The 26201-nt window shown below is 40.2% G+C and overlaps 1 protein-coding gene and 1 long non-coding RNA gene across 23 annotated transcripts in view; one reads left to right on the top strand and one right to left on the bottom strand.

Moving 5' to 3' along the window:
* LOC110399405 (von Willebrand factor D and EGF domain-containing protein-like) overlaps window positions 1–26201 on the top strand; it is a 168267-nt gene that overhangs the window by 33503 nt on the left and 108563 nt on the right. For 2 of the 3 annotated variants that reach the window (XM_021398038.1, XM_021398037.1), the window contains 6 exons: window positions 3168–3352; window positions 10914–11139; window positions 13254–13480; window positions 20180–20269; window positions 21723–21858; window positions 25249–25466. In XM_021398038.1, coding sequence (XP_021253713.1) covers window positions 3168–3352; window positions 10914–11139; window positions 13254–13480; window positions 20180–20269; window positions 21723–21858; window positions 25249–25466 — 1082 coding nt within the window. Of the gene's footprint in view, window positions 1–3167; window positions 3353–10913; window positions 11140–13253; window positions 13481–13599; window positions 18952–20179; window positions 20270–21722; window positions 21859–25248; window positions 25467–26201 lie in introns of those variants that run through there. The other variant, XM_021398039.1, reaches the window with a different exon arrangement.
* LOC110399406 overlaps window positions 1–26201 on the bottom strand; it is a 140755-nt gene that overhangs the window by 31778 nt on the left and 82776 nt on the right. For 14 of the 20 annotated variants that reach the window (XR_002439175.1, XR_002439177.1, XR_002439170.1 and 11 more), the window contains 6 exons: window positions 25215–25474; window positions 24874–25014; window positions 22748–23452; window positions 13442–13590; window positions 4262–4459; window positions 3161–3323 (listed from right to left, as the gene is read on the bottom strand). This is a non-coding gene — a long non-coding RNA (uncharacterized LOC110399406). The remainder of the gene's footprint in view (window positions 1–3160; window positions 3324–4261; window positions 4460–13441; window positions 13591–22747; window positions 23453–24873; window positions 25015–25214; window positions 25475–26201) is intronic. The other 6 variants (XR_002439178.1, XR_002439184.1, XR_002439183.1 and 3 more) reach the window with 3 other exon arrangements.

The raw sequence follows: 26201 nt of genomic DNA, 5'->3' as shown, positions 1-26201 counted from the left end.
CAGCTCTCCTTTCACTGGCCAGCCCACAACCATCGATCACTTAATGTACATGGAACAACATCCCACACATTAACATCATGTGAATCTCAACCGCTGCAGCGTTAATGGCAGCTTTCCCCATGGCTTCAATGGAGACAAATTTTCCCTGCAAACCTGTATCGTTCCACCACAGATACACAAACACTGTTTTCACTTAGCACCTGCAACAGATATTGGTTTTCTTTGCTCTGAGTGCATCAGAGTTACTCAGTATTTCTTTGCACACAAAATGTGTGAAGTTGAGTGAAGCAAATACATGTGTGTGTCTGAGCAGCAGCTCCTAGATGATATGGAGGAGTGGCACCAGAAGCAGCTCCTTGCAGGAGACTAAAGCAGATGACACGTACAGCTTTCTCATATGTAAAGAAATAAACATCTCCTTTTAGAGGCAATCCAGCCTATACACATGGGAGAGTAACAGCAGCTCCATACAAGACATGGACATGGACTTTTATTATCCCCCACAGTAGGAGGTACAACTGTGATATAGACCATTTCATCACTGTACACAAAGTTGACATCTGCACCTGGTATGAATTAAAATGACCAGAAGGCTCCATCTGGTCACTGTGTGGCTGCAGGAGGCACGGGCGGGCATCCCATGGCTGAGCTACCTGCAGGGCTCCACTGTTACTTCCTGGGTTTTCTTTAAATAACATTCTTGTGCTACAGTCTGGCTACAGTGATATCTTTATTTATTTTCTATGGGAAAGACAGTACAATTCTCTTGTATCATGACCTGCATTTTGCATGTTAAACTTTACTGTGATTCTGTCATATGGCTGCAATAAGCGTTTATATGGGGAGCTCAATAATTAAGGGGTTGTCCTGCTGAGGGCTTGCTGCAAAAGCTGGGCAAGCATTGGTTAAAGCTCTCTCCTGCTCACAGGGTTTCATAAATACACTCTTCGGGGGTGAGCGCATGGTTGTTGTCTCTAATACTGCCAAGTTTAAGAGTGAACACCCCCCTTCTCCTCAGCCTTACCTTCCTCCCCCATTTCATAGACTCATAGGGGCTGGGTTGGGTTTTGCTACTCCAAGTCCCTCCATGCCCTTTGCACGTCCCATCTACAGCACTAAACACTTCTAATGCTAATTCGCAAAGTCGTGCTTTCTAAACTACTGCAAACAAAACCATGGGAAGGATGAAAATAATTAGCTGTGTCTCAATGCCTAATATATTTGCATTGTTTAGACAGAGCACTTAATCATTAGTTGGGCCACAATCTGTTGTGTGAATTTGGATTATTACTAATACATTTGAGCAGAAGGTTATTAATTACATGTAAATGGAGTTTTTGATATTATTGTTATTGGGAAACTGAATGTTATTAATTACATTACAAGGGTCTCACGGGATCCCTGTGCCAATACTGTGTGTAGAGCCATATTTAAATTCCATTTACTTTTAGATCCTTTTGTCTCTTGTTCAGAATGAAGGAACTTAGAGCAAGCAAACAGCACCACAAGCCAAAGAACTGTTCCAATTAACACTCCTGAAGCTGTGAGTGACATTGAATGAGGCTGTGGGGGGCAGCCTTTTTTAATGTTTTTAAAAAATAAGGTAAACTTTTTTATGAAATAGCTAGTCTGCTGCAATGTCCCTTACTTCCCTGGGCTGGGACTTGGCAACGTGGTTCCCAGCTGCTGGGTGCAGATCCCCAAAGAGGACATCAGGGAGAGGGGTTCAGATCCCAGATCTAAGTGGTGCAGAATTTCCAAGTGTTTTCTTTGTAAAATGGCTCTTACTTGTAGAAAAGTTTGAGGCACTATGTACTGTTTTTATTTAAAAAGGCAATTGTATTAATTCAGTGGAATTTTGCGTTGGAATTACATTGTAGTTTTGACAGTTAAATTCTGTGAAATTTGCAGTAAAGGCTCTGTTATGCTACATTTTGTCCCCATTTGTCTTGTATACCACTGCTTTGCCTTTGGCACAATAAAAATTATCTTTAAAAATAGTGCCAGAAATGGATTGACTTTGACCTTCTGAGTATCTTGTCAATAAAATAAAAATGATAAATCTGTTTCAGAGTGCCACTGGCATAACATTAAAGTAGAGTGATAATTCAAACAGCGGCATTTGAAAAATGATATTATGGGGAGGGGTCTCATTCACTGTCAGCGGTGTCACATAAATATGCTCTATTTACAGTGCAAAGGGGTAATTTTGCTAACTGCCAAGCCTGCTCTCAAAACCAAGTCGTGCAGTCGTTATGATGTGCTCTCTACCAGCTACATCACTGTTAGCAATTAAAGATTACTTCAGCAAGAAATGAGCTGAGCCTTCTGTTGCTGATGTGCAGAGCAACCCGTCTCTGCCTCGTCCTCCTCTTGTGCCCCACTCTGCAGTGCTGACACAGCCACAGTGGGCTTTGCAGAAAAGGAACAAATGGTTGTTAACCAAGAAAAGGCTTTGTTTTTCTACATGATCAGCTTCTGCTAACAAACAGCTTCTAAAAAAAAAAATGACTGGAAGGCTTCCTTTTATGAGGTGATAAGAAAATACTGAATATTCTGCAATGAATCATGAGACACATGAAAATAAACAGAGTGGGAATGTAAACAAACATACACTGAGGGGCAGCAGTTTAGAGTCATACTTAGTGATGCACACAAAGAACTATGATGTGCCTGGCTTAATGGGTACCTGCCTCAGGCAAGTCTGACCTGTGGCTCCAATAGTTCCAAGACTAACTCGAGCTTTTTTCTAAAAAACACGGAGTTGGCTTTTCTCCTTTTAGCATTTCTTGTTTTCATTATTTTTATAAACATGTATTTAAAAGCATGTGAATCACAGAATCGTAGACGGATTTGGGTTGGAAGGAACATTAGAGGGGGACAATCTCCTCCCTCACCCCGCTGCCACCCCTCTTTTGATGCAGCCCGGGGTACAGTTGACCTTCCAGGTTGCAAGAGAACATTGCTGGTAATGCTGAGCTTTCTTTCCACCAGTATCACCTTCTAATTTTATATGCTGAAATTCTAAATTTCATCATTTCCCACTGCTTGCCTTGAAATCCAAACCGAATCTAAGCATAAGCGGATCCACTCAAGTGATTTCAAGTGGTCATTGCCAGAACCCAACTGACCGTCTTCTTTAATCCCTGTCCTTTCTCACCTTTCAGCTCCCGAGTGCTCCCCGGCTGGACACCGCGTCCTTCGCAGCCCGTACCGCAGCACCGGGTTCGACTCGCTGGAACTGCAGCGAACGGCCGCTCAGGAGCTGGTGTGTGACCACTCACTGCCAGCAGCATGGTACCGCTTCGTGATCAACAACACGCCTGCGGAAATGCCAACGAGATGTGTCGAAGTCAGTAAAAATTACGCAATAACCATAGTGAATGTGAATAAATCCTTTTCCTTTCCAGCCGCCTCCGTACCCTCATAGGCAGTAGAGTAAAATGGGGATGAGTGGGAGGTAGTGGGAAAAGCTCCTTCACGTATCACTACTCTGAAAAAAAAGACAAAACCAAACTTTTCTGGTTTTATGTGTATTTAATATGCACGACAGTAATGTTTAACTTGCAATCAACCATTACTGCTCCAGTAACCTGAGACCCTAAGCAAAGTTGCTAACATATCACATAGCCCATTTGCAGGAGTTTAGAATAATTTCAAACAAAACTCTTCAACAAAACTATTCAGAAAACAATAAACTCATTACTGCAAATGACTTTACAGATGATATATTCAATCTAGAGTGCCAGGAAGTTTAATTTTAGGTGATGTCAACCCTGCTGGAGAACCTCCATGAAATTAACAGATAGCACTTCACATCCGTATGAAACAGACCTGTGAACTTGTCATAACAGGGGCATATCTTCATAATCTAACATGAAATGAAATGTTAATAGATAATTGTCGCTTGTGTGGGATTTCTAACTCTCTGCATACACAATCCATAAATCTAATTAATGTGAACAAATTGACATGATTATTATTGAAATATTCATTTCATGGCAGTTATCCTTGAAACTATATCCCACTGCACTATGTGGTTTATTTTAAAAAAACTGTTCTATACGTGCGTATACATTCTATACAATTATTTGTCATTGTATTTCAGCATTTGTGAGTATGTAGCAATTCTCTGCTGCCTGACATTTATTTCCGACAATGCATTCTTTGTTTCTTCTAATCTCTTCCATGGAGTTTTTTATTCAGGTTTGAAGAGCTATATTCATTAGTTCAGTTCTTTATCTTGTAACATAATTCTTACCATTGTTTTCTTCATTATCCTCCAAATGAGAGTAAATCTCTGTTTTGCTGTTGAAGGATTACATCTGTTAGATGTCACGATTGGAAGAATACGCTTCTTTCAGATCTTCACCTTCTAAATCTGCCTCTACGTTCCATCTCTTCCACTTAATTAAATCATTGTTTAATTTGGTTTTCCATTTAATTTGAGCAAAAACCTCTGGAACAAAATAATTTAAATTAATAACTGCACAGCTTCCACTCCCTAATAAGCAGTTATTATTGGGCATTCTAGTCTCTGGCTGGAGTGAGCTGATTTTAATTAAACGAATCAAAGACAAAATCCTCAACAGACAGAAGTGAAAAGACACCAAATAAAGCCTGACAGTAGAGCTTGGAAGTTAAAAAGTACATTACTCCAAAACCTTGTAAAATACGTGTCTGGTGTTATTCTGTTGATACTAGCTGTATGCAATTAGCTAGTTATCAGTGGATAAGATTAACTTCTTAATTCAAAGCCATGGTAGCTAAGGATCTTTGTCACCTGATTGAGCTCACAGGGGATTTAAACAATAACAGAGATTTAGAGGTCTTGCTCTGACTAAGAGACAATTGCAGGAGGAGAAACATCTCATGATGGGTGGGCACGTGGGAGTTACTACCACAAAATCTGAGTCTTGCCACAGAAAAGCTCTACAATAACAAATAAAGATATCTCAATATTGTTGGGTAACCACAGAAAGCCTTGTGTTCAGCAGAGAGCAAAACCAAGTCACAAACACAAGTTGAGAGCATCAGTCTGCAACTACATCACAAGTAAGAGACACAGCAACTTTTGCAAGAAAAAACAAATAATTCTTAAGAAGCCGCTTCTCACCCACTAATTAAACAAGCAAGTGAAAAATAAAGGGAGAAGGCAGGGAAAAAATGTCTATTTTTGTCAAATAGAATGAAAATATGAATTGTGTTCCAGAGTTCTCCATCCCTGGAATGTAAGTGCCGTCCTTAAGCGTTTCTTCCTCAAGTGGGGAAAAACTTTTGATTCAAATAGATTTTAAATTTAGGCATTTTCTGCTGAATTATCCTGGGGGAGTAGGGATTGACCCTGACCTTCCTTATTTGATTTCATAGAATCACAGAATCACTGAATATCCTGCATTGGAAAGGACCTATTAGGATCATCAAGTCCAACTTCTAGCTCTTCATTATCTTTCCCCCTGTGCTCCCAAAGAAGGCACAGCAATTACCAGGTCCTGGGCATGCAATCTTGGCCACAGCCACTTCCCCATCCAACAACAAATAGTAGCAGAAAAGCAACACAGACTTGCAGATTTTGCATCCCCAGGTATCAAAGCTGCTGCCTACTGTTCAAAAACAATAAATTGTTCTTAAAGAATTGCCAAAATCACCGTAAAAGGAAAAAAAAAAAGCACAAAAAGAAGAAGGAGTAGATATGCCTTTACTGAGTTTAAGGAAGGGTAGCAACATGATGTTCAGAGATAAACTATTAAAAAAAACCAATTATTTAACAACCAATATGGGGAAAAAATGACAGGTACAGAAACAGGCTTCTGAATAAAAGTAATATAGAGTATACACATACATCTGCATGCAGTCATAGATTTACATGTACAGATGGGCAGGCCCTATGAAAGGAATGAATACTAAAAGAAAGGAGAAAAAGGAGAAGAGAACACAACTTTCAGATAAGAGATCACTCTGTGGATTGCAGAGGAGCAGCACACATTGCTACCATGCAAATCCAAATGCTATGCCAAGCTAACAGCAGGCAGGCCTTGCAAGTCAGGCCCACAACTCACAGCAAACCCAGAAATACAGCTGTACCTTCCTCCTTCTTGTTTACACAGGGGTAAAAAAACATAGATTTTACTGCAACCTTAAGGAAAAATGTCAATTAAGAATTTGATTATGCAAACAGTAATTGGGCCAGGAACCAGTATACCCCTGATACTGCATGCATGAGTTGGACTCATTACTTCTCAAAGCAACACTAATATTTTCAGCTTTGGGTAATCAATTACAGATAGAAAATGATAAGTTAAAAGGAAAGGGATTAAATCCGGGCTGACCACTAGATCAACTATCAGTAGCATACACTTGTCCTCTGAAATGGAGATTTTTACTACCCATGGTCTTCCAGCAAGGATATCTACAGTGGAACTGCAGATGTCCCGTTCTATGACACCATTTTGGAAATACCCAGTAACAACACCTATCTGTGACACCAAGATTACTTCCAATATCTTCCTACAGAAATTTCTCTCTCTGAATGAGCAAAACTACCTCCAGATTTGTGCATGCTGTAAATTCATGTACGATAGTACATGTGGCAAAAGGACAAGTTGTGTATTCAGGGCTGGTGTTTGCTCAAGAGCTGCATTTGTAACAATATAAATTTACTTTTATACACATAAACACTAGGCTATAACATAGGCTCACACACTAATCTTTGGTTTATCAAAAAAGGACACTTTAAGCATGACAAACCTAACCTGCCTATGATGCCTGATATTGTAGCCCCTGGAGAAGAAGATTTATTTTTCCCATGCTCAGTGTAATTTCCTCCTCTACTTAACCTGTTGTAGAACATTTTATAATCACAATCAAAATAAAATATTTCAACTGTATGCTATTAATTTTTTATTTTGTTTCAGTTTTTATTTTGCTCTAAATCCAATCCTACTTCAATTTGCATTTTTTTATGAACTTAAAAGCAAGTAACACTATCAAGGTATTATTTCATGTATTCATCTGCAATTCTCTTTCTTGTAAGTATACATGAATACTTCAACATCATAATGGTAGGTATGATGAGGTTTTGTTTTTCTAGTTTGTTTTTCTGACATGCAAAAAGCATTCTGTAGATAAATTGCAATTACAGACTCTATTGTTCAGAAGCACGTACTTAAAAGAAACACAAGACACACACTGGCTTAATTGCTACTACAGATATTCCTGACGTAAACCAATTTCTGTGGCATTCAGTCCCAGATTTCAATAAAAAAATCTTCTTTACTTTAACTTACTACAAAGAAACTGAAAAAAAACAACTGAGGCAAAGTAAAGTTTCGAGTGGATAACAGATGCAAAATCACAATGCTTTAGCAGTCAACCAACAATATACCAAAAAGCTTTCTATCCTGCTAGCTAAAACAATGCATTTCTCACATATGGTGCTACTTATTTTTAACAGCATAATTTCAGTGCAATACCCAAGTGACAAGAACAATCAAGCTTGATTTCTTTGTGCAATTATAAAGAACCTCAGAGAGTTCCATCAATCAAACTAGTTGATTGTCCAAACTCCAACTAAATGGAAGGAGACATCATTGGATTACACAGTAATGGTTTGTCCCATAATTATTGGCAACAGGAAACAAATTTAATTCTTTCATTTAGGTTTTGTGAACCAAATTATTTAAAAAATTAGCTGGTGCCTAATTGTGAAGCAAAAATACCTAATGAATGCTTACCTGCCACAAAAAGGTGTTGTGAACATTAATTAGGGCATGTTTATAAAACTCTTTGAAGATCAAAACCAGCACTTAACTACTACTGGATAAATGTACAAAGGTACACTGAGCACTCAAAAAGCCTTGCAACAGCATAAAAATTGCTTTTTTGTGCGCTAGAGAAGCTCTCTTTTGTGTAAGATATGTCATGGATTACCTAAGTACAGATGCAATGAATGATCTAGATTTAGGGTTAACAACAATACAGTTTATGTCACTAGTTTACCATTGAGTTGGCAAAGTGCAAGTCCAAGCAAACACATCAAATGAAGTAACAAAACGTACCTTATCCACTATATGGAATTTTAATCAAGTATCCATTGTAAGTCACCGTCCTCAAAACCATATCGGAGACAGAATTTGTAGGGAGAAGACTACCTACTGGTAGATCTACCCATGGACTCAGGAATAAAAGAACAAACTTTGGGCAGCATTGCTGTACCACAGCTTAGTTTTCTTCCTACTGCATAGCTCCACTTCAAGGGAGAAGTGTTGATATTTTCCATGCCGCAGCACTAGTGTTGCCGTGTGCTTTAAATGATGTAGATTGCCTGGATAACTCCAGCAAACCCACGGTCTGATTCCCACCACTGACTCCTCAGCAGACAAGCTCCTGACTGCAAGAAACTTTTGGAGTCTGCTCTGGTGTGGAGGCAGCTGTACAACTCTCATTCTTCATTTCCGAAGTGCTACTGAATTATGGCGCGAGATTCCCACAGCTTTTTTCTATTCTTAGAGCAGCAATGACTGTAGTTACTGCAAGTAAATGCTATGTCTTAAATGCCAATCTTTTGCTACCTCTGTATTCAATTGTCTGTTTACACTCCCAAATGACTGCTTCAGCATTTACTGCTAATTATGCCACAGCTGGAACCTGAACATTTTGGCTCTTTGAAATCTCTCCTCCTAGACATTTTTCCCATTTTTCCTTTGTTTTATTTTGTTCTTATCTGTGCTGCTCATTGAATACATGAATATACAATTGCCCTTGTCTTCCCAGCTCTGTTTCCTAGCTCACAGAGGCCTCGCACAGCAAATCCTTTTGGCCAGCATGAGGCAACTTGTCCAACTAAGGTGGACAGCATGTACCTCAAAGCAGAAAGTGAACGTGTTGGTCTCGTAAAGCTGCCAGGAAAACACAAATTCTTGATATATACCAAAATTCTTTGTTGGCCACTGTATCGTATAATTCGTTCCAATAACTGTTTTCTCACAGTCTGCATTTCCTGGTTACAAAGTCAGTCAAAAGGGTTCGTCATTTCTTGTAATTTGTGCATATTACATAATAAACAATTTCGCTCGAACGGCTTCAGCACGAGATTTGCCAGAACAAAGCCAGGGTGCTGCGGATCACAGCAGGGGTTTATCAGAGAGCATGCACACAATGCTGGGGGCTGGCTCCAGCAGGGCTAATCCATACTTTCTCAAGCATTGAAACAGCTCACAGACTTATGGCAAGGATAAAATACAAAGAGGGAGAAAATCACTGCCTTCTGATTTCAGTGGTTTATTTTTTGTGTGTGTTTTAAGAGGGGATACAGACCCACTTTTAGGTACAGATTGCATTTTGCAGCCACAATGCACTCGCATCTGTCTATTTATCTACATGGCCCGCAGCACTGTAGATATATGAGAGTCTCGTTAATGAATTTGTCTTTTCAGTACTGCTGAAGGGAAGCACTATCAGCATTCCAACAATCCCTTATACCTCTGTGTTAGAGATAAGGAACAGAGGCACACCAGCAGCAAGGGGTTTGCCCAACGTCGGGCAGCTGGCAGGGAAACTGAGGCACCGTGCCTACCTACATGTTGAAGTCACTTAGTCAGGTCAAGGTAGAAATGAGCAGGTAGAAGAGCTTGTTTTCTGGTCTTTCTACTTGAACTGCTCCCACAGTTATCATACCAAAAAAAAAAAAAAATCACCTTGAAAAGTGAAGCAGCAAAGCTGGCTGGGCCAGTGGGAAAAAATGTTTGTCTTTTTTGTGTTTCTTTTTTCAATGTGATGTGTAGCCAAATGTCCACAGCAGGAGGGAGCATGTTGCTGAAGCTGAACAATTAGATACAGCGTTGTTCCCTACCGCGGGCTGAGGAAATGCAAAGCGGCTGCAGCAGACACTCTCTGTGGAATGTGACTAATATATGAGAATTGATTATTGCTGGTGTTTGGTATTAATTTGCAAACCTTAACTCAAATATCACTCTGCTTTGCATATTGGCAAAGGATGGGTAACAATCACAATGGTAACTTCTTACTCTGTGCTGACTGTGAATATTTTATTAGGTGAGGATTTTACCTAAACTCCTTGTTGAAGTACTAAAATTAAAGACAGCTTTGGGTAATCATGCATCCGTAGCCCAAATCAGATCTGAGATGCCTGAATATCCCTCTGTAAGATGGGAAAGGTACATTTGGTGCAACTTCTCCCAGCCATGACTCAAAATGCCATAGTTTTGAGTACTTTAGGATCAGTCCATTCTGAGGCGTGAGCAGCCTGCTGCAGTTGGTTGCAGTACTCAGTAATTTCAGGGACCTAATCAGTGGATTTGATTGAATCTATTAATATATAGAAACCTGAAGGTAAAAACCCCAGAAAATTTAAACAACTCAGGTATATCGCTTGTATCTGTTTCCTTTCAAGAACAAGGAAGAGGGTTAGCCCCAAAGACATACCTGGGCTATCCTGAGAGGTAGGGCAGGAGCTGTGAGGGCAACAGCAGCTGCAGCTGGGCTGATTTAGAGTAAGGTCTCTCAGGGTGAGAGGTAACAACCTTAAGTTGCTGCAGAGAAGGTTCAGGTTGGATATTAGGAAAAATTTATTCTCAGAAGGAGTGGCGAGGTATTGAAACAAGACGCCAAGGGAAGTGGTGGAGTCACCATCCCTGGAGGCATTCAAGAAATGAGGAGATGCAGCACTGAGGGATGTGGTCAGTGGGCATGGTGGGGGTGAGCTGGGGTCAGACTTGAGGAATTTCAGTGGTCTCTTCCAACCATCATGATTCTATGATTCTAAAGCTTTGGCTGCAATGTCCTGAGCAGTGCGGACACCCGCTCCTGCTGGTTCCCTGAAATCATAAAGTCACAGTCCTCGGTGGCTCTCCTATTACCTTCCAACAAACTCTTTCTTTTGTGCACATCCTCAGATGAACAAATGTGGGACACAAGCTCCAGTGTGGCTGTCACTGAAATCCGAATCCCTGCCTGCTCCGGGTGAGAGCAAGCACCTGACGGCCTGTGCTACCTGGCAGGTCTTTGGGGGCACCAAGGACTGCTGCTTGTTCCGGATACCCATCACTGTCAGGAACTGCATCGAGTTCTTTGTTTATCTCCTGCAGCCAACTCAAGGATGCATGGGCTACTGCGCAGAAGGTGAGGAACGGTAAAGTATTCATCAGTAAGATTGTATATGTTACTCTTGCTGCGGTTCAAAAGTCGTGGTACTGCAGTACACATCTCAGTGACCTTGTAGTCAAAGCATCACTCCCAGTAAGATGCAGATGGTGTAGGGAATAAATCAGCAGCACTCCATGGTGCTCCTGAGGTATAGGTATTATTACCAGCGCACAATGGAAGCTGGCATGCATTACTGAAGAGCTTACTTGGTTACAGTTCACTTGTTACCTTTCCTACCGTCTTTCACTCCAGTTTGGATTGAAGATGCACAGCCAGCAAGTGGAGGCATCTTGGTTATAAGAAGGCACTATATGCAGGATACTGTTTCTAAGGCTCATTCTTATCTTAAATAACCCAGTATCCCCCAGAAAGATAATTCTGAAACTCTGGGAGGAAAAAAATTCTGATAAGAATCTTTTTTATGACATACATGTAATTATTCTCATCAGAAATAATTTTCAGCCTACTACAAGGGATCTAACCTCTGTTCAGTAACTAGGAAATAAAGGAAATAGCAGAAAGCAATTGCTCACTCTGTTAAGCCTTCCGAACTTCAGAGCGTGTTCAGGTGCATATAGATTTAGTCAGAAAAGATGGTTCTTTCTCAGAAGAAAAATTACCATTGTACTTTCCTTTCAGCATTTTTGGACAGAGACATGACACATTGAGAAACTAGGGTTAGTGCCTTTCAATTAGGAAAAAAAAAAACATGCAAGTTAAAATAAATTTTAAAGAGAGGGACAACTATTTCCTTATCTTTTATCAATATTTTAAAATCCCCACATGGAGAAGAGACAGAGCAAAAAAGGCTTAAAGAAAATGAGATTAATTTATTATTTTGAAATAAGAAACGGGCATTAAAGTAAATGAAGCTGCCCTTTAGTTTTCACGATTCTTTCTCAGAAATGATTTTTTTACCTGAAAACCTTCATTTTTCAGTAAGCTTTCAGTTAAAGAACCTGAGCTTTCTCCTACACTTGAAGACCTTTTACCAATACCTTTTCAGTGATTAGTTTTGTCCTTTCTGCCAATCCATACCTATTCATTAACATAAATTAACCTGCATTTTTCATTAAAAAATAAAATAGTTTTTCCTTTCCCCTCAATCCCAAAGCAATGACCTTCTACCACTGGTGTTGGAGCTTTCTTCTTTTTTTTCCCCCTCCATATATTTCAGTGATTCTTTAACTTCTTGATTTCAGGATGCTTTCACAGTATCATGCCTTGGATGGAAAGCACCCAAAGCTGAAGTTCTGGAGGGATGTTGACACACTGAAATCCAGTAAGCACTGGACAGGTGTTAACATATTGGTTCTTCATTCTGCCTCATGCCTTACTGTCTTGTGCTTCCATAATATTCTCTACACTCTTTCAAAAAATGTTTCTTAATATATCTTTTCAAAGCTTCTGAAGCAGCTTCTTGTTCCCTTTGAGTCCAGGTCTCTGGAAATGAGAGAGCATTGCCCTACAGTATTAAACATCTTTTTGTTTCTCCTTAAGAGGAAGAAAACTTTCAGAGTTCATCCTTTGTTGAAGCATATAGAAAGGGGCTGTATTTTTAGAGCAGCGGTATTATTCTGGGCAGAGTGAGACTATACTGAGCAAGATCATCCTAGGAATGTCCCAGCACATCCTGGGAAGGATCCTCACAGCATGATGATATGAGCTGTATGCTATTTGAGTTCACTTCTGCAACATCGTTTGTTCTCATATCTCTTCCGTAACTTACTGCAAAACTCGAGTCAGAAGGTTCTGCTTTTGGGAATGCAAAGCTGGCAGCCTTTGCTGGAGTAATTAATTTGTATTAATCCGTGTGCTTCATTTCAATAACTTTGCTCTTAACGCAAAATAAGAAAACAATATCCCAGGTCTAATATTATGGCAACAGGCAGTCAGTACTAAAATAGCTACTTTTGCACTTCATATGAAATACAATGTCTTATTTACATTGTTAACAATCAAACAATAGAATCACAAGAATAGAAACGTGGCATTTCTCCCACATTTAGTTATATTGAAATCTTCCCGTTGAGTGAGCGATTATAACATTAAAAACGTTTTCTGCTGAATCCTTCTGCTTTGCCTTTCAGAGAAACTCCCAAGCCTGGCTTTGCAGCCAGTGATAACTCCCGAGCTCGTGCAAGGTCGCTCCCACCTGAAATGCACCTACAGCTCATCCAGCTGGGGGCTGCGCTACGTGGTGCTCTGGTCACGCCTGGTCTCCCCAGGCAGGCAGGAGCAGATCCAGCAGGACACCACCCTGCAGACGTGTTCCTACCTGGACATAAGCAGCGGACATCTCCAGCTGGGAGACACAGTAATGCAGCAACGCGCGGTCCAGCACGCAGCAGCGTCCAATCCCATCTGAAAGCTCCTCTGGGTGTTTGCTAGGGCTGCTCTTCACTCGTTATTCCTTACTCGTTCCATCTAAAGTGGGAAAAAAAAAAAAAATGGAGGCCTGATTTCAAACAGGCTTAAATCGTTTTTATCAGATTTGGGACGTGTAACATTTCTTGGGATTGCATGGTGTTCATGGAAGCTGTCCATTTCACTGTTTTCTGATGGCAAGGTTACACTTCCATTACAGCCTGAACAGCATAAAGCTGGTACAAGTAATAGAAACACGTGCCTGAGACAGTTCTTTCTTAGTATTTGTTGTACCATGCAGCAGCAAGAATTTGCACTAGAGGCAGACTCAGTTATATGCACTCAGTAATTTTTATACTCATGGACCAGAGACCCAATAGCATCTTTTCAAAGAAGAGAAAGATGGTACATCTTAAAATAGAAGGAGGTTTATTTTTATGGTCTTTTTCATGGCGTTCTGCCTCTCTGATTCCGAATTCGTGGTTCAATAGTATGCTGAAAGATAGAATTCATTACAAAACAATCTTTAAGAAGTGTATTTGATAGCTTACACGGCAACACAGATCTAGCTTCAACAACAACAACAAAGCTGAAGCCGATACAAGATGTGGAAAAAATTGACTTGTGTATGAATTCACGGCCTTTCACGGTACTAAAAAAGACTTTTAAAGTTAAATTAGGTTCATAACTTTTACAGGCAGAGAGCCATTAGCGATGCTACAATGAACTGAAAGAATAAACAGGGATAATGGCCTTGTGTTAAAAGTAGGTTGGAAATAGTCTTGATATTTCTCAGCTCTTCTTTGAGATAGTTAAGAAACACGAATAAGCTTTTCACAGGTCTTGAAGAGATGAATCATTTATAACAGTGGCACAATCTAGATAGGTTTTTCTCTTATTTCTCCTCATAATTATGCCTCCTGAGTTCAGAATCTGATGGATGCTGCCCTCACTTATAATACAACATGAGGCAGAAAATTATGCCAGTTTTCAAGACAAGTTTGCGTTACAAAGAGATATTTTCATCAAAGCAATTTCAGGTGTAATCACTTCAAATCTAGATTTAACAATCCTGAGGGATTCAGGGAAAATATAGTTCTACTAACTAGTTTCATCACCAAATCCTTATAAGACCATTTTTATTATATTAAGTTTTCTCTAAGCCCTTCTTGTCCTCTGCTGAAAGCCACATGTTTAATTTAGCTGGTTTGGTGAGGCTAAAATGTTCTTTGCCTTGCTGGAATTTTTTATCTATTTATTCTTTTTAAGAGCCTTTGTGGCCTATTTGAGTAATTACAATTATCTATAAATCATCACCGTTGAAAGCCAAACAAAAAAGCCCCATCTGAAGCTGGGAATTCAGTTTTACATAATAGAGATTTTTTGAAAGTACACATTTGCCATCCCACTCAGGGTTCCTGGTAACAGTCACAAAGGGGTGGATGCTCCTTTTGCTTCCACAGGTGTAAACCTGAAGCAACTCTGTAAGCATTGATAGGGCTACCATGAAGGAATGGTAATGCCACCATAGGGAGATGCAGACCTCGAAAACAAAACTTTGCTGCTCAGATGTGGTTTGCAACATCCTGGGCCCAAACAAGATGTAAGTGGAAGGATTTTCCCTTTTTTTCTTTAAAAAAAATTACTTTTACAATGTTTTATAATCACACTATATTTTATCAGAAAGTCCCCAAGTAATGGGTTAGTCATATATTATCAATATATTTTAATACTCAGTCAAACCTTAGAGAAGAGTAGAGATTTACCAGCCAACACTCCTGAACTTGTATTGACTAAACAGCCAGTTATTTTTTAATAGCTGTCAGGTGTGCTTTTCGCCTCCATCTTTTGGCTCCAATTTTGTTATTTCAGACAGTAATGTTGGCAGCATAACATTCATGAAACTACTGCTGCTTTAAATAAATCTATAACACGCTGCTGTTTCTATATGAGCACTGAAAGAAGCCTACTCCATCTGATACAAGAATCCTGGCATTCCGAAACCTTATTTATGCGGTGGTGAGAGAGGTCATTTAATTCCTCAAGGCACAGCCATCTATAAATTATAGCAGCACACTGTGAGTAATGAGTTATGCTAAGAAAGGTGTTTAGAAGAAAACTGTGCAATTTTGCTCAGCACAGCAATCTCAAAGTTCATACAGTGAGGAGCAATTGTCACCATACATAAACCATCATATAGCCATTAAGGTTGGAAAGACCTCTAAGATCATCTAGTCCAACTGCTGACCCATCTCCACCATGCCCAATAACCATGTCTCTCACTGCCACATGAACAGGTTTCTTGAAAACCTCCAGAGATGGCAACAAACCTCGACAGTCATTGTAAGAAGTGTTTTACTTAAACATTTAGTTAAGCAGAGTGGGCATCTCATAGGAGACGGCAACACAACAAGAATAAACCCAGCAAAAAGACTGTAAATGAGTGCCTTGATATATAACTGAGCTCATTTTCACTCTTGAGAAGAAAAGCAGTGAATTTTCCCAGTGCTTAAGTGTGAAGCCCATCCCAGCCATTGGACTTGACGCAGCAATAGAAATAGGAAGAACTACCTTTTTGTAGGTTACACCTCCTCTTAAAATTGGCTTCTGAAACTTCAGGCAGAGAGTGAGGAGCATCTCCTCAGAAACAGAGCTCCAGGTGGGCTTGGAATGAGCAGTGACAAGCAGAGATCTACTTCTAAGGAGCTGCCTCACTACTCCCGATGGAATGCTTACCTTCAGCTCTGCTCCTCCCTCCTCCTCTCAACAGGCTGTGAAGCACAGCTGTTCTCTGTACTACTACTACTTCAGCCCCAGCCCATTGGTGTTAAATTGAGCAGAAGGTGGTATTTGGAGGCCTTTCAAGACATCACCAGACACCCTTTCACCTGGCAAAGTTAATTCCCTGCCAATCCTTCTCACCAGTGTGCATGAGAGGCTCTACCTTGCAGCCCCTGCCTGCCTTTTGACATGGGCTGGGCAGCTCCAGTTCTGGAGTTAATAGAGAAAATTCACTCAGGCTCCTGTACCGTACCAGCAGCACATAGACAACCCTGTCCAGTCAATGGGCACAGGCATCCCAAGTGCTCATCCCTTATGTTGAGAAGAGAGCTCACTGCAGGGGGCCAATATTAATTACTGACCTGGGCAGCATCAGTTCCCCCACCTGTCACAAGAGTGGATGTCTGTGTCAGAAAGGTGCTTCCATCCACTCCCAGTACTCCAACCTGGCAGCTCTCCTCATTTTGGGGATAAGTGTCACTGCCCTGGGATGCAGTCAGGGAGGATGCTCTCCCTGCATGCTCAGGCTCCCACAGATGATTCCTGCATGCATTCAGAAGTAATTAGAGATGTGGAAAAGGGTGAAATGAAAGGGTGTTTTTCTGTTTGAGATGAGTAGAAAGGACAGATTTGGGAGAAATTTAGACTCAGGAAGCTCTGAGAAAAGTATGATGATGCACAAGTTGTTAAGGGAAATTTGCTAAAGATGGTGACATGTTCCAGAATTAAAATACTCTCCCAAATCATTTCCCAGAGCTACCTGACCTGCACCAAATCAATGGCTGAACTCTGCTTCTCACTGAGTGTGCTGCTCACAGGATTCACTGTGAAGTGGGAAGAAATCTGAGGCCACTTAAAGGCATAAACCTGCTCCAAAACACAGGAAATAAGACATTTCTTATCAGCTAGGGTGTTTTTCTAGCAGGAATTTGTGCCTATAAGTAGTTTTCTGCCCTATAGGAAGATGCACAGAGAAGGAGCAGCTCACAGCTGGCAGGGATCGAGTTATCCCATCTGAGGGCACACTTAAACTCTGTCTCTTTAAAGAGGAAGCTGAAAAAAAGTATTATTTGATTTTTATTTTTTTTAACAGATCTGATGAGTTTATGGAAAGCTACTGCCTAACCTGTCATGGCCATCAGCATAGGGCTGTCAGTGCTGCTTTTATCTCTTTGCTTTAAAAAAGCAGCATTTGTAGATGGAGAAGGGAAAGAGGAGAAAGAAGAAGTTGATTACTGAACTGAAGAAAAATGAGTGTTTAGCTGAAGGCAAAAAAAAAACCCTTGCAGTGACTATCATAATAATGATGTGACAAACTGTCAACCTATAGCTCAGCAGCCAATGAACGCATGGGCTGGTTGAGCACCTCACAAGGTAAAGGCAGCACAAGCAGTGGCGCGACAGACAGACAGGAATGAAATGTAGCTCGTGATGGGTGTCTGTACATTCAGAGTTGGGTAAGCTCTGCTCATCTCCAGAGGTGCTGTACGTAGAGCTAGAACGAGCAGGCAGTCTAATAATATCTCAGCACATCTTTACGGAGTTATTTTCAATTCAGATTTTTTATCAATAAAACATACCTCTCTTCTACAATGTGAGAATACACTGGATGTGCAGGGAATGGGGCTGGGTCTACCCACTGCCCAGGGGTTTCTGGGAGATGCCCCCCACCAGCACCGCTGTGCATGCAGCGGGGTGACCCCATTGAAACATTTTGGGTAAAAAGCAGAAAAGCACAAACAGCACACCAGCTGTAAATACAGCATCTGCAATGCAGGTGTGTTGGATTTGCTTACCGAGTTCTTCACAGTTTTTTAAAAATATTTTTTATCATTTTTATTATTTTGTATTTAATATTTTTTTATGATCACCTCAAGGAGAACACACATTTCTCTACTTTGGAGACAAATTGGTTAACAACACCATATCTAAGGGATTTTACCCTTAAGGCATCTCTGAGACTCACGTCACTTTTCCTCCAGCTTGGAGAAGAGCCATAGCATTGAGGAAACAAATGGGGATTTTTTAAACAGAGAAGGAAATACGCCAGAGCCCCTGACCATAGGATCACAGAATCATAGAATCATTAGAGTTGGAAGGAATCCTTAAAGATGATCTGCTCCTACTCCTCTGCAATGAACAGGGGCACCCACAGCTCCATGACCTTGAGTGTCTTCAGGGATGGGACATCCACCGCCTCTCTGGGCAACATGTGCCAGTGACTCATCACCCTTAATGTAAAAAGCTATTTCCTTATATCCCATCTAAATCACCCATTTTATTTTGAAACCATTTCCCCTTTTCCTATCACAACAGACCCTGCTAAAGAGTCTGCCGCATGAACCTGGAAATATTTTGGCTTTGCATTGGTTTTGCTGGCTCTGGCCATGAAAGTAGTGCCTGAGATGGCCAGTGAGAAACATGAAGAGCCTTAGAATCTGTCCAAAGGAGCTCCTCACCACAGAAGGTAAATCACATCAGTCTGCTGCTTCTTCACGGGTCACTCGAGGCTTCAGAAAGACAGCAACTGTAAATATGCCATCTGACCATTTGGAATTGATTTACTGTGACACGAGCTCTTATTCCATTTCCGAGAAAAAAGGTCCCCAAAAAATGAGAGCTACAGTTTCAGAGCCTGCTGTAAGTTTGCTTTAAGGAAAATTTCTGTAGTTTAATCTTATGATCCTAGAAATGATGTTAGCAGTTTGGGTTTCGTGAAAGCAATGAAACATTAAGATGGCAGATGGTGCATGGGCTCAGTAGAGATAAAGGTTGCGTGACTGTGCTGGGAATCAGACATAAATGGCATGGCACAGCACATTGTGTTTGGTGGGGTTGTTTTTTTTTGTTGTTTTGGGGAAATTATTTTATTATTATTATTTTTACACTATAAACCTTGTATGTACATCTGCATCGTCTTTTTTATTGCAATAAGAAAAAAGTAACTTCTATTGCTGACATTGCTCCTGAGTCTGGCTGACTGTCAAACTAATCTAAATTAAAAAAACATTTAAAAACATGCTATTCAATTCAGTGGGTGGACTGAAGGCTGGAATCCAAGGGATGGAACACCTTCCCTACGAGGACAGGCTGGATAGCTGGGGCTGTTCAGCCTGGAGAAAAGAAGGTTCTGGGGAGACCTGAGAGCAACCCTTCAGGATCTAAAGGGGGGGGGGCTGTAAGAAAGAAGGGGAGAGACTCTTTAGCAGGGTCTGTTATGATAAGACAAGGGGAAATGGTTTCAAACTAAACCAGGAGATTTAGACTAGGTATAAGGAAAGAGTTTTTTACAATAAGGGTACTGAAGCAGTGGAATAGGTTGCCCAGAGAGGTGGTGGATGCCCCATCCCTGGAGACCCTCAAGGTCAGGCTGGACAGGCTCTGAGCACCTGATCTATCTGTGAGTGTCTCTGTTCATTGCAGGGGAGTAGGACCAGATGATCTTTAAGGATCCCTTCCAACTCAAACAATTCTATGATTCTATGATCTCAAGGGCCAGCGTCCTATACTTGACAGTAACACATACAAACAATGCAATTCTCCCTAATTAAAATGAGTTAATATTAAAACCCTAACGAGGTGCTTGGATAACTGAAAAAGAAATAGTATTTTAATATTTAGTGTTACTAATGTTGAGATGGAAGCTATGTTTCTTTGCTTGTAATAGGCATCAAAAAATCTTTCAGATCTCAAGGTTTATGCATAAATATTTTTAATACCTAAACCTCCAAAATCTTTTTCAATGGTAAAAAAAAAAAAAAAGAAAGGGAAAAAAAAGCTCTACAACCCAGATAAACAGGAACATGCATAGTTATATTATTTCTGTTCAAGAAAAGCACACACTGTTGACACTGTTCTTTTAATGCAGGTTTTTTGCACTGTCACTGCATTTGCAAGGGACACTCATGAGCAGCGGTCATTGCCTGAACAGAGCAAAGGTTTCTATGCTGGGATTAAGGTAATGCCATTGGCCCTGGTTCACTGGCTTCTCCAGTGTACCCCTGGGGAATATTTATATATTATCTGACACGCTCTGGAAAATGAGACACAGAAACATAGGCCATAACAAGTGTTGTCTTTGAGAAAGAGTTGTAATAAATTACGTGGCTTTCAGACTGCTTGCAAAACACCCTGGAGCACTCATCAGAGGAGTGTGCAGGTGTCAACACTAATGCAGCACAAAGAATGTGCACAACTACATCTGCTAGTAAATATGCCCCCAAAGTACTCTGTGGTTATGTGTAAATTGAAGCCACACCTACAAATTGCAGAATTTTGTTCCAGCTAAACCAGAACAAAATGAATAAAGATACGACCTTTTATCTACTGCCTCCTTATGGCCAGGCACTACAAAGAACATATTGCTGAGGTTAAGTCACACTCAGCACCAGGCCTGAGTCTGATCCTGCCCAAGGATGGGACTGTCAGTCTGGCAGTCCTGGAGAATTGGAATTTTGAGTTTCCCAAATTGAGGTCTACAGGAAATGGGATCTGGAAAATCTGGAAGCCTGTTCTGTGTGATGCTGGAAGAACAGTTAAGGGCAGTGAGGCACTGGAACAGGTTGCCCAGAGAGGTGCTGGATACCCTGTCCTTGGAGACATTCAAAGTCAGGTTGGACGGGGCACTGAGCACCTGATGGAGCTGTAGGTGTCCCTGTTCATTGCAGAGGAGTTGGATCAGCTGGTGTTTAAAAGTCCCTTCCAACTCAAATGACTCTATGAACAGTTGCAGGTTTTTTTGGTCAATGTCCAAATTTCCCTGAGAATGGGAATCCCCATTTCTGCCTGGGCCTGAGTGCTGCTTCTGCTCCTGCCTCAGGAGAACAGACGTGCAGGAACCACCCAGCCTGAGCTCCTCTCCCTGTGTACTGAAATTGCAATACATTATGTATGGAGAAATCCTTCTTCCTGCCATAGCAGGGAAGAGGAATTGGGTGAAAAATGCACTCACTTTGCACTTGGGACAGAGTACAAATACAGAGTGCATGATCAAGAGGTAATGCTGCACTTCAGGCTATGAATACTGCAGATATTTCTCTCAGTGCACTGCAATAGAAGCTCCTGTCAACCAAGGATGTTAAATATGAACAAATTCCATGGTAGCACACTATTTTCAGTCTTAATAAAACCCTATTTTGAAATGAGGAAATGAGAAATTATTAGACACTGCGTATGGTAACCAGAAACTTTTTTTTTTTTAATTTTAAAGAGTATTAAAATATTTTTAACAACGATTTTACCTTTGGAAAGTTGAAGATGATTGTTAGGAAGATTATTGTTATCATGGAGACTATTGTTATTTTAAAAGCAATTACCTTGGCCCATGATTAAAAACGGTCAACATTTCAAAAATATCAGAATTGCCTTATTAATCTGTCAAAATGATCTAAAAACGACTTTCTTATTTTCAGTTTTTACCAGAATCATTACAAATTACAGAAGATGGCAAGGAGCACATTTTGACCATTCTGAGCACTGTGCCCATTACCTGTTCTGGCCACAACGATTCGTGTAAAATCACATTACAGCTCAGTACTGAGGATTTGGGTGAGTTTTATGTATCAATGTGATTACTTTTTTTCCTGCATTTCTGTTACAATGAATTTGAATAGAAATTATAAGACTTAAATAACTAAGAAGGGCAGAGGCCATAAAATCGACAAATTCAGCCAAATATTTGCAAAATGAAATAGATGATGATATCACTCAGGCTTTTGACATCAGAAATATCTGAGTAGTGGCAGCGTGAACAACAGTCTGCTGAGATTTATGGGTGAAATAATTGTGAATAGAAGAACTTTTTAAAATTCCAAGAGTATAATATTCCATTTTAAGTTTTGGTAGCAGCAATGGTCCCAGCTGAAAAAAAAAATCATCAATTATCAATATGAAGTTCACCTGCAGATTTATTATTCAGTAAATGTGTACTGAAGCCTTTTTCCTTTCTTCTTCTGGATTATAGTTGCTGTCTGTCTCAATACAGAACAAAAAATCATTCTTATGATAATATATTACTCTATTTCTAAAGGTATTTTTTTACTTGGGAACATTGACAATGTCATTTAGGAAATCCTCTTGCACTTTTAAATGGTATATGCTTTGCCAGGTTAATCTGGTGGAATATCATGCTTAACCAAGGGGAACATTTTAACTTGCCATTTGCACTAAATAAAACACTCAACCATTTTTCTAACAAGGGATTTATTTTTCTCCCAAAGATGATTCAAGAGAAAAATGTTTAGAGAGAGGATTAAAGTCTAAAAATCCGGTTTAAAAACAAAAAATAAAAAATTTCCAAAGCCCAGATATTATTCTCTTTCTGAATTCCTCTCCTTTTGTCCTTTCTTTCCTCAGCCTCAGCCAAATACACAGGAAAAAAAAAATAAAAAATTATTCAAATGATATCATAACACAATGATCTTAAACTGAACAGTACCTTATGGTTCCAGCAGCTGTGTTGGCTCTCGTACATGGAGTACTTTGCGTTTCTTCATGGCTCAGTGCTGCTCCCTTCCCCATATTGCTCTTGGCTTACAGTCTATGCCAGTCCACCATGCAAACATTTGCTGAGCTCATGGGAACAGATTTTCTAAGCTATGGAGATAGCTGAGAATGCTGGCTGCTGTGTGGTGGAATAGCACCGAAAACTCCAACCAACAGTCACACCTACAGGGATCAAATGATAATTAGTCACTTAAACAATCAAGGTAATTTTTGAGCGTAACAGATTGGACTGAGGTTGATTCCTTGCCATAGACTTTTCCAATCCCATAATATGCATTCTACTGAAAACCTGCACAAGCAGGTTTTCAGGTTGTCAATGGGCATGATGTGTTGGTGCCAAGAGTTGCCACAATAGAGACACAACTCAATAAATTAACTAATCTTTGAAGGAGCTAGTCACTAAAAAGGCAAATTTCCATCAGTTTAATCAACACATTTCTGTAGCTTAAACTAATGACCAACTCTAACCTCTGATTACTCCAGCCTGAGGGTGTTTCTATGCTTCACACTTAAGCTGGTGTTAAATGTTATATGCGTATGTACTTATGGATGAATACGTACTGCTGGGTGCTTGCACAATCACAAGTTTTATTATCTGTTGGGTCCATTTGTTTATCTGAAAGAATGCTGTGTGCTTCTGAAAAACATAATGTTAGCCACAGTGCTACAAATTGAAAATAAAAACAAGTTTAGTTGATATTCGTTTGTACTGAGTAAATTAACAGAGAAGCTCCTTGTCTGACTGAATCCATCTAACAACACCATTCTGTTAATTATGTAGGGAATATGTGATAAGAAAGCTAATTACAAGCACAGAAATATCTCTCTAAGTTCAGACAATATCATAATGAATACCAAGACACAGTAGAGCCACTGGAGTTCAGCTTCTGTTAAGTTTATCGCTGCTATTTTGACAAGATGATTTTCTTTGATTTTAAACTTTTGTTCTGGGTTGTAAGCAGAGCTCATAAGGCTGTAATGGCAATAACTATTCCTCATGGAAACCTCTAATTTAATTGAATCAAAAAACTTGAAAATGAGCCAGGATTCTTCTTTAAGATGTAAGGCATCCTTTAAGGATTGGGAATGAGAGAAAACATGTTATTAATGTTTGCAGGCTTTTAGTTCAGTTCCTGTAGTCCTCTACAGGGTTAATTTTAGTTAGGCTTTATGGGTCATTTCCATAAGGATTAAAATGTTGATTATTTGATTTTATTAGAAATATCATCCTAATGTACTTGAATGCCATCTCCTATAAATTATTAAGCAATTCTACAAATTGGAAAAATTATATGGAAATCACTTATTTTCATATCAGATTCATTCAGTTGCCACCATTTCTATAACGGTTCTTATCAGCTGATAATTATTGGTCTGGAGCAGAAAAGTAAATGCTCAACACAAATGCTGTCAGCCCTGAAATCAGTAGTGGGATTCTGATAGGCTGGAAAGGCTGCTATTTCTTTCTTTTCCCACCAGAGTATTCATGAAGGGTTGGATGACTTCCTGAGGATCAGATAGACATTATCCAAAATACAGACCATGCAATCATGAGTCAGTGCTCATACATAATAATAACAAAGTCATTGTAAGAAAAATCTTTTTTTTTTCTCCTTTCCCTGGGACCTTAGCATGGAGGATCAAGACTCAAGGGAAATGGACACTACTAGCCCTGCTGCTAGAAGTGGTTCCTGTTGGAAAGATATGATGTGCAAAGCTGTATGAATAATTTGAGTTGCCATTGCCCTATTGGCTTTTTTCACTACCCATCACTTCACCACCCATCACAGATATTTAAATAGCCAGTATCATCATAACTGATGGCATTTCCATAGATTTTTAGTGAATTTAACCTCATGACCGTGATATTTTACAGATTGGATAGTAAAGCACAATAATCTAACATAAGCAAATAAAAGAAAATTTGTTACTTATCCAAATGTGCTGCACTTATCTTCCTTTGATGAATATAAAGTTCCCTAAGAGCTGACTTGAGAACCCTACCTTTCCAGATCAAAAATTCTCTATATCTTAAATTAAATAACTCCCAGTGCATACCTTGCTATAATAAAGCTAGTGAAAGATTAATGTTTTCCAGAAGCATAGATTCATCTCTTTCTTTGTCACAAGAACAACTCATCTTCATTTCCTGGGCATGGGTCCTTAAAGATAAGACTTTCATTCCAGAAATATTAGCACCTGTGTAAAGAAAAGTATCAATGTGTTTCAGTAAGCTGTCTACTGGAAAATTAAAAAAAAAAAAGAAAAAAAGAGTAAAACGTGCTAAGAGGTGCTGGATTGAGTCAATTACAACCATCTTCATGCAAAACCCATCTGGTTTCAACACGTGTCTTGGAATGTGAAACATTTGTGTTGGACAAGGATGGGTGACTGGATACCTCTTGTCAGACTCGGTGCTCATGTTCATTTTAGATAGCCAATTACTGGGGCCCCCAAACATCGTCCTCTCAGCGTGCCAGGTGGATCTGGTGCCGGCGCCCTGCTCAGAAGGCAGCTGTGCAGCAGCTGTTCTAACAGTGACAGCCATCACCGACTTCGCTCAGGATGGGAACCGCGTCAGCCGCATCAGAGCCGAGCCGGTCGGACACAGAGATGTGCTTTGGAGGGCTCACGCCTCAAAGGATGTAAAGGTGGGGTCCTAAAACAGTTTGAATAATGTGTCAAATTTAAATAGGAGGTGCAGTAGCAGATAAAACGAGGCAATGATAAACCTTAACCACATGAACATTTGGGAAGCACTGTAAACCAAAATAACCTCTATACACACCATGAAAACTAACAAGTGAAGTCTTTCGCTTTAACAGATTTAGGTTTCATTATTAGTGAGCCCATCAGTAAGGCCACCAGATGGACTATACATGCAATGAGACAGTGGTTTGGAGAACAGCTCCCAGAAAAGCAGAGGAAATGCAGTGCCTTGGAAGTGGAAAGGGGGAGAGGGTCTTGGCATTGCCATGTTCAATTTGTGACCGTGCCAAGAATCACCATGATACCTCTGACGACACATGCAGCCACTCCATTTCTTCACTCATCCCTGCACAAAATGTCCAAAGGAAGGATAATGGGAATCAATCAAAGAGGCAAGGGAGACCATCCCCACAGGGAGCTTGGCCAAGTAGCGTGACGAGCAGGAGCTGGCTCGCTGTCCGTGGAGCTGTTCAGAGCCACAGCTGGGAGCTCTGAGAGCCATAATCCCAGAGCCCAGGGGAATGAGAAAGGAGATAGATTTGACTCAGCTAAAACTCTCAGAGTGGTGGCATGTCCAAGCTGGTGCATTTGAAGGAACTGAAAATAAGCCCCCAGTTAAATCTGTAAGTTCACTGCCCTGATTCTGGTGGATTTACTCATGGTAGGATAAGATAATG

This window comes from Numida meleagris, chromosome 5 (assembly GCF_002078875.1).
Source record: "Numida meleagris isolate 19003 breed g44 Domestic line chromosome 5, NumMel1.0, whole genome shotgun sequence".
Lineage (NCBI taxonomy): Eukaryota > Metazoa > Chordata > Aves > Galliformes > Numididae > Numida > Numida meleagris.
This window is presented reverse-complemented; position numbering and strand designations above follow the sequence as displayed.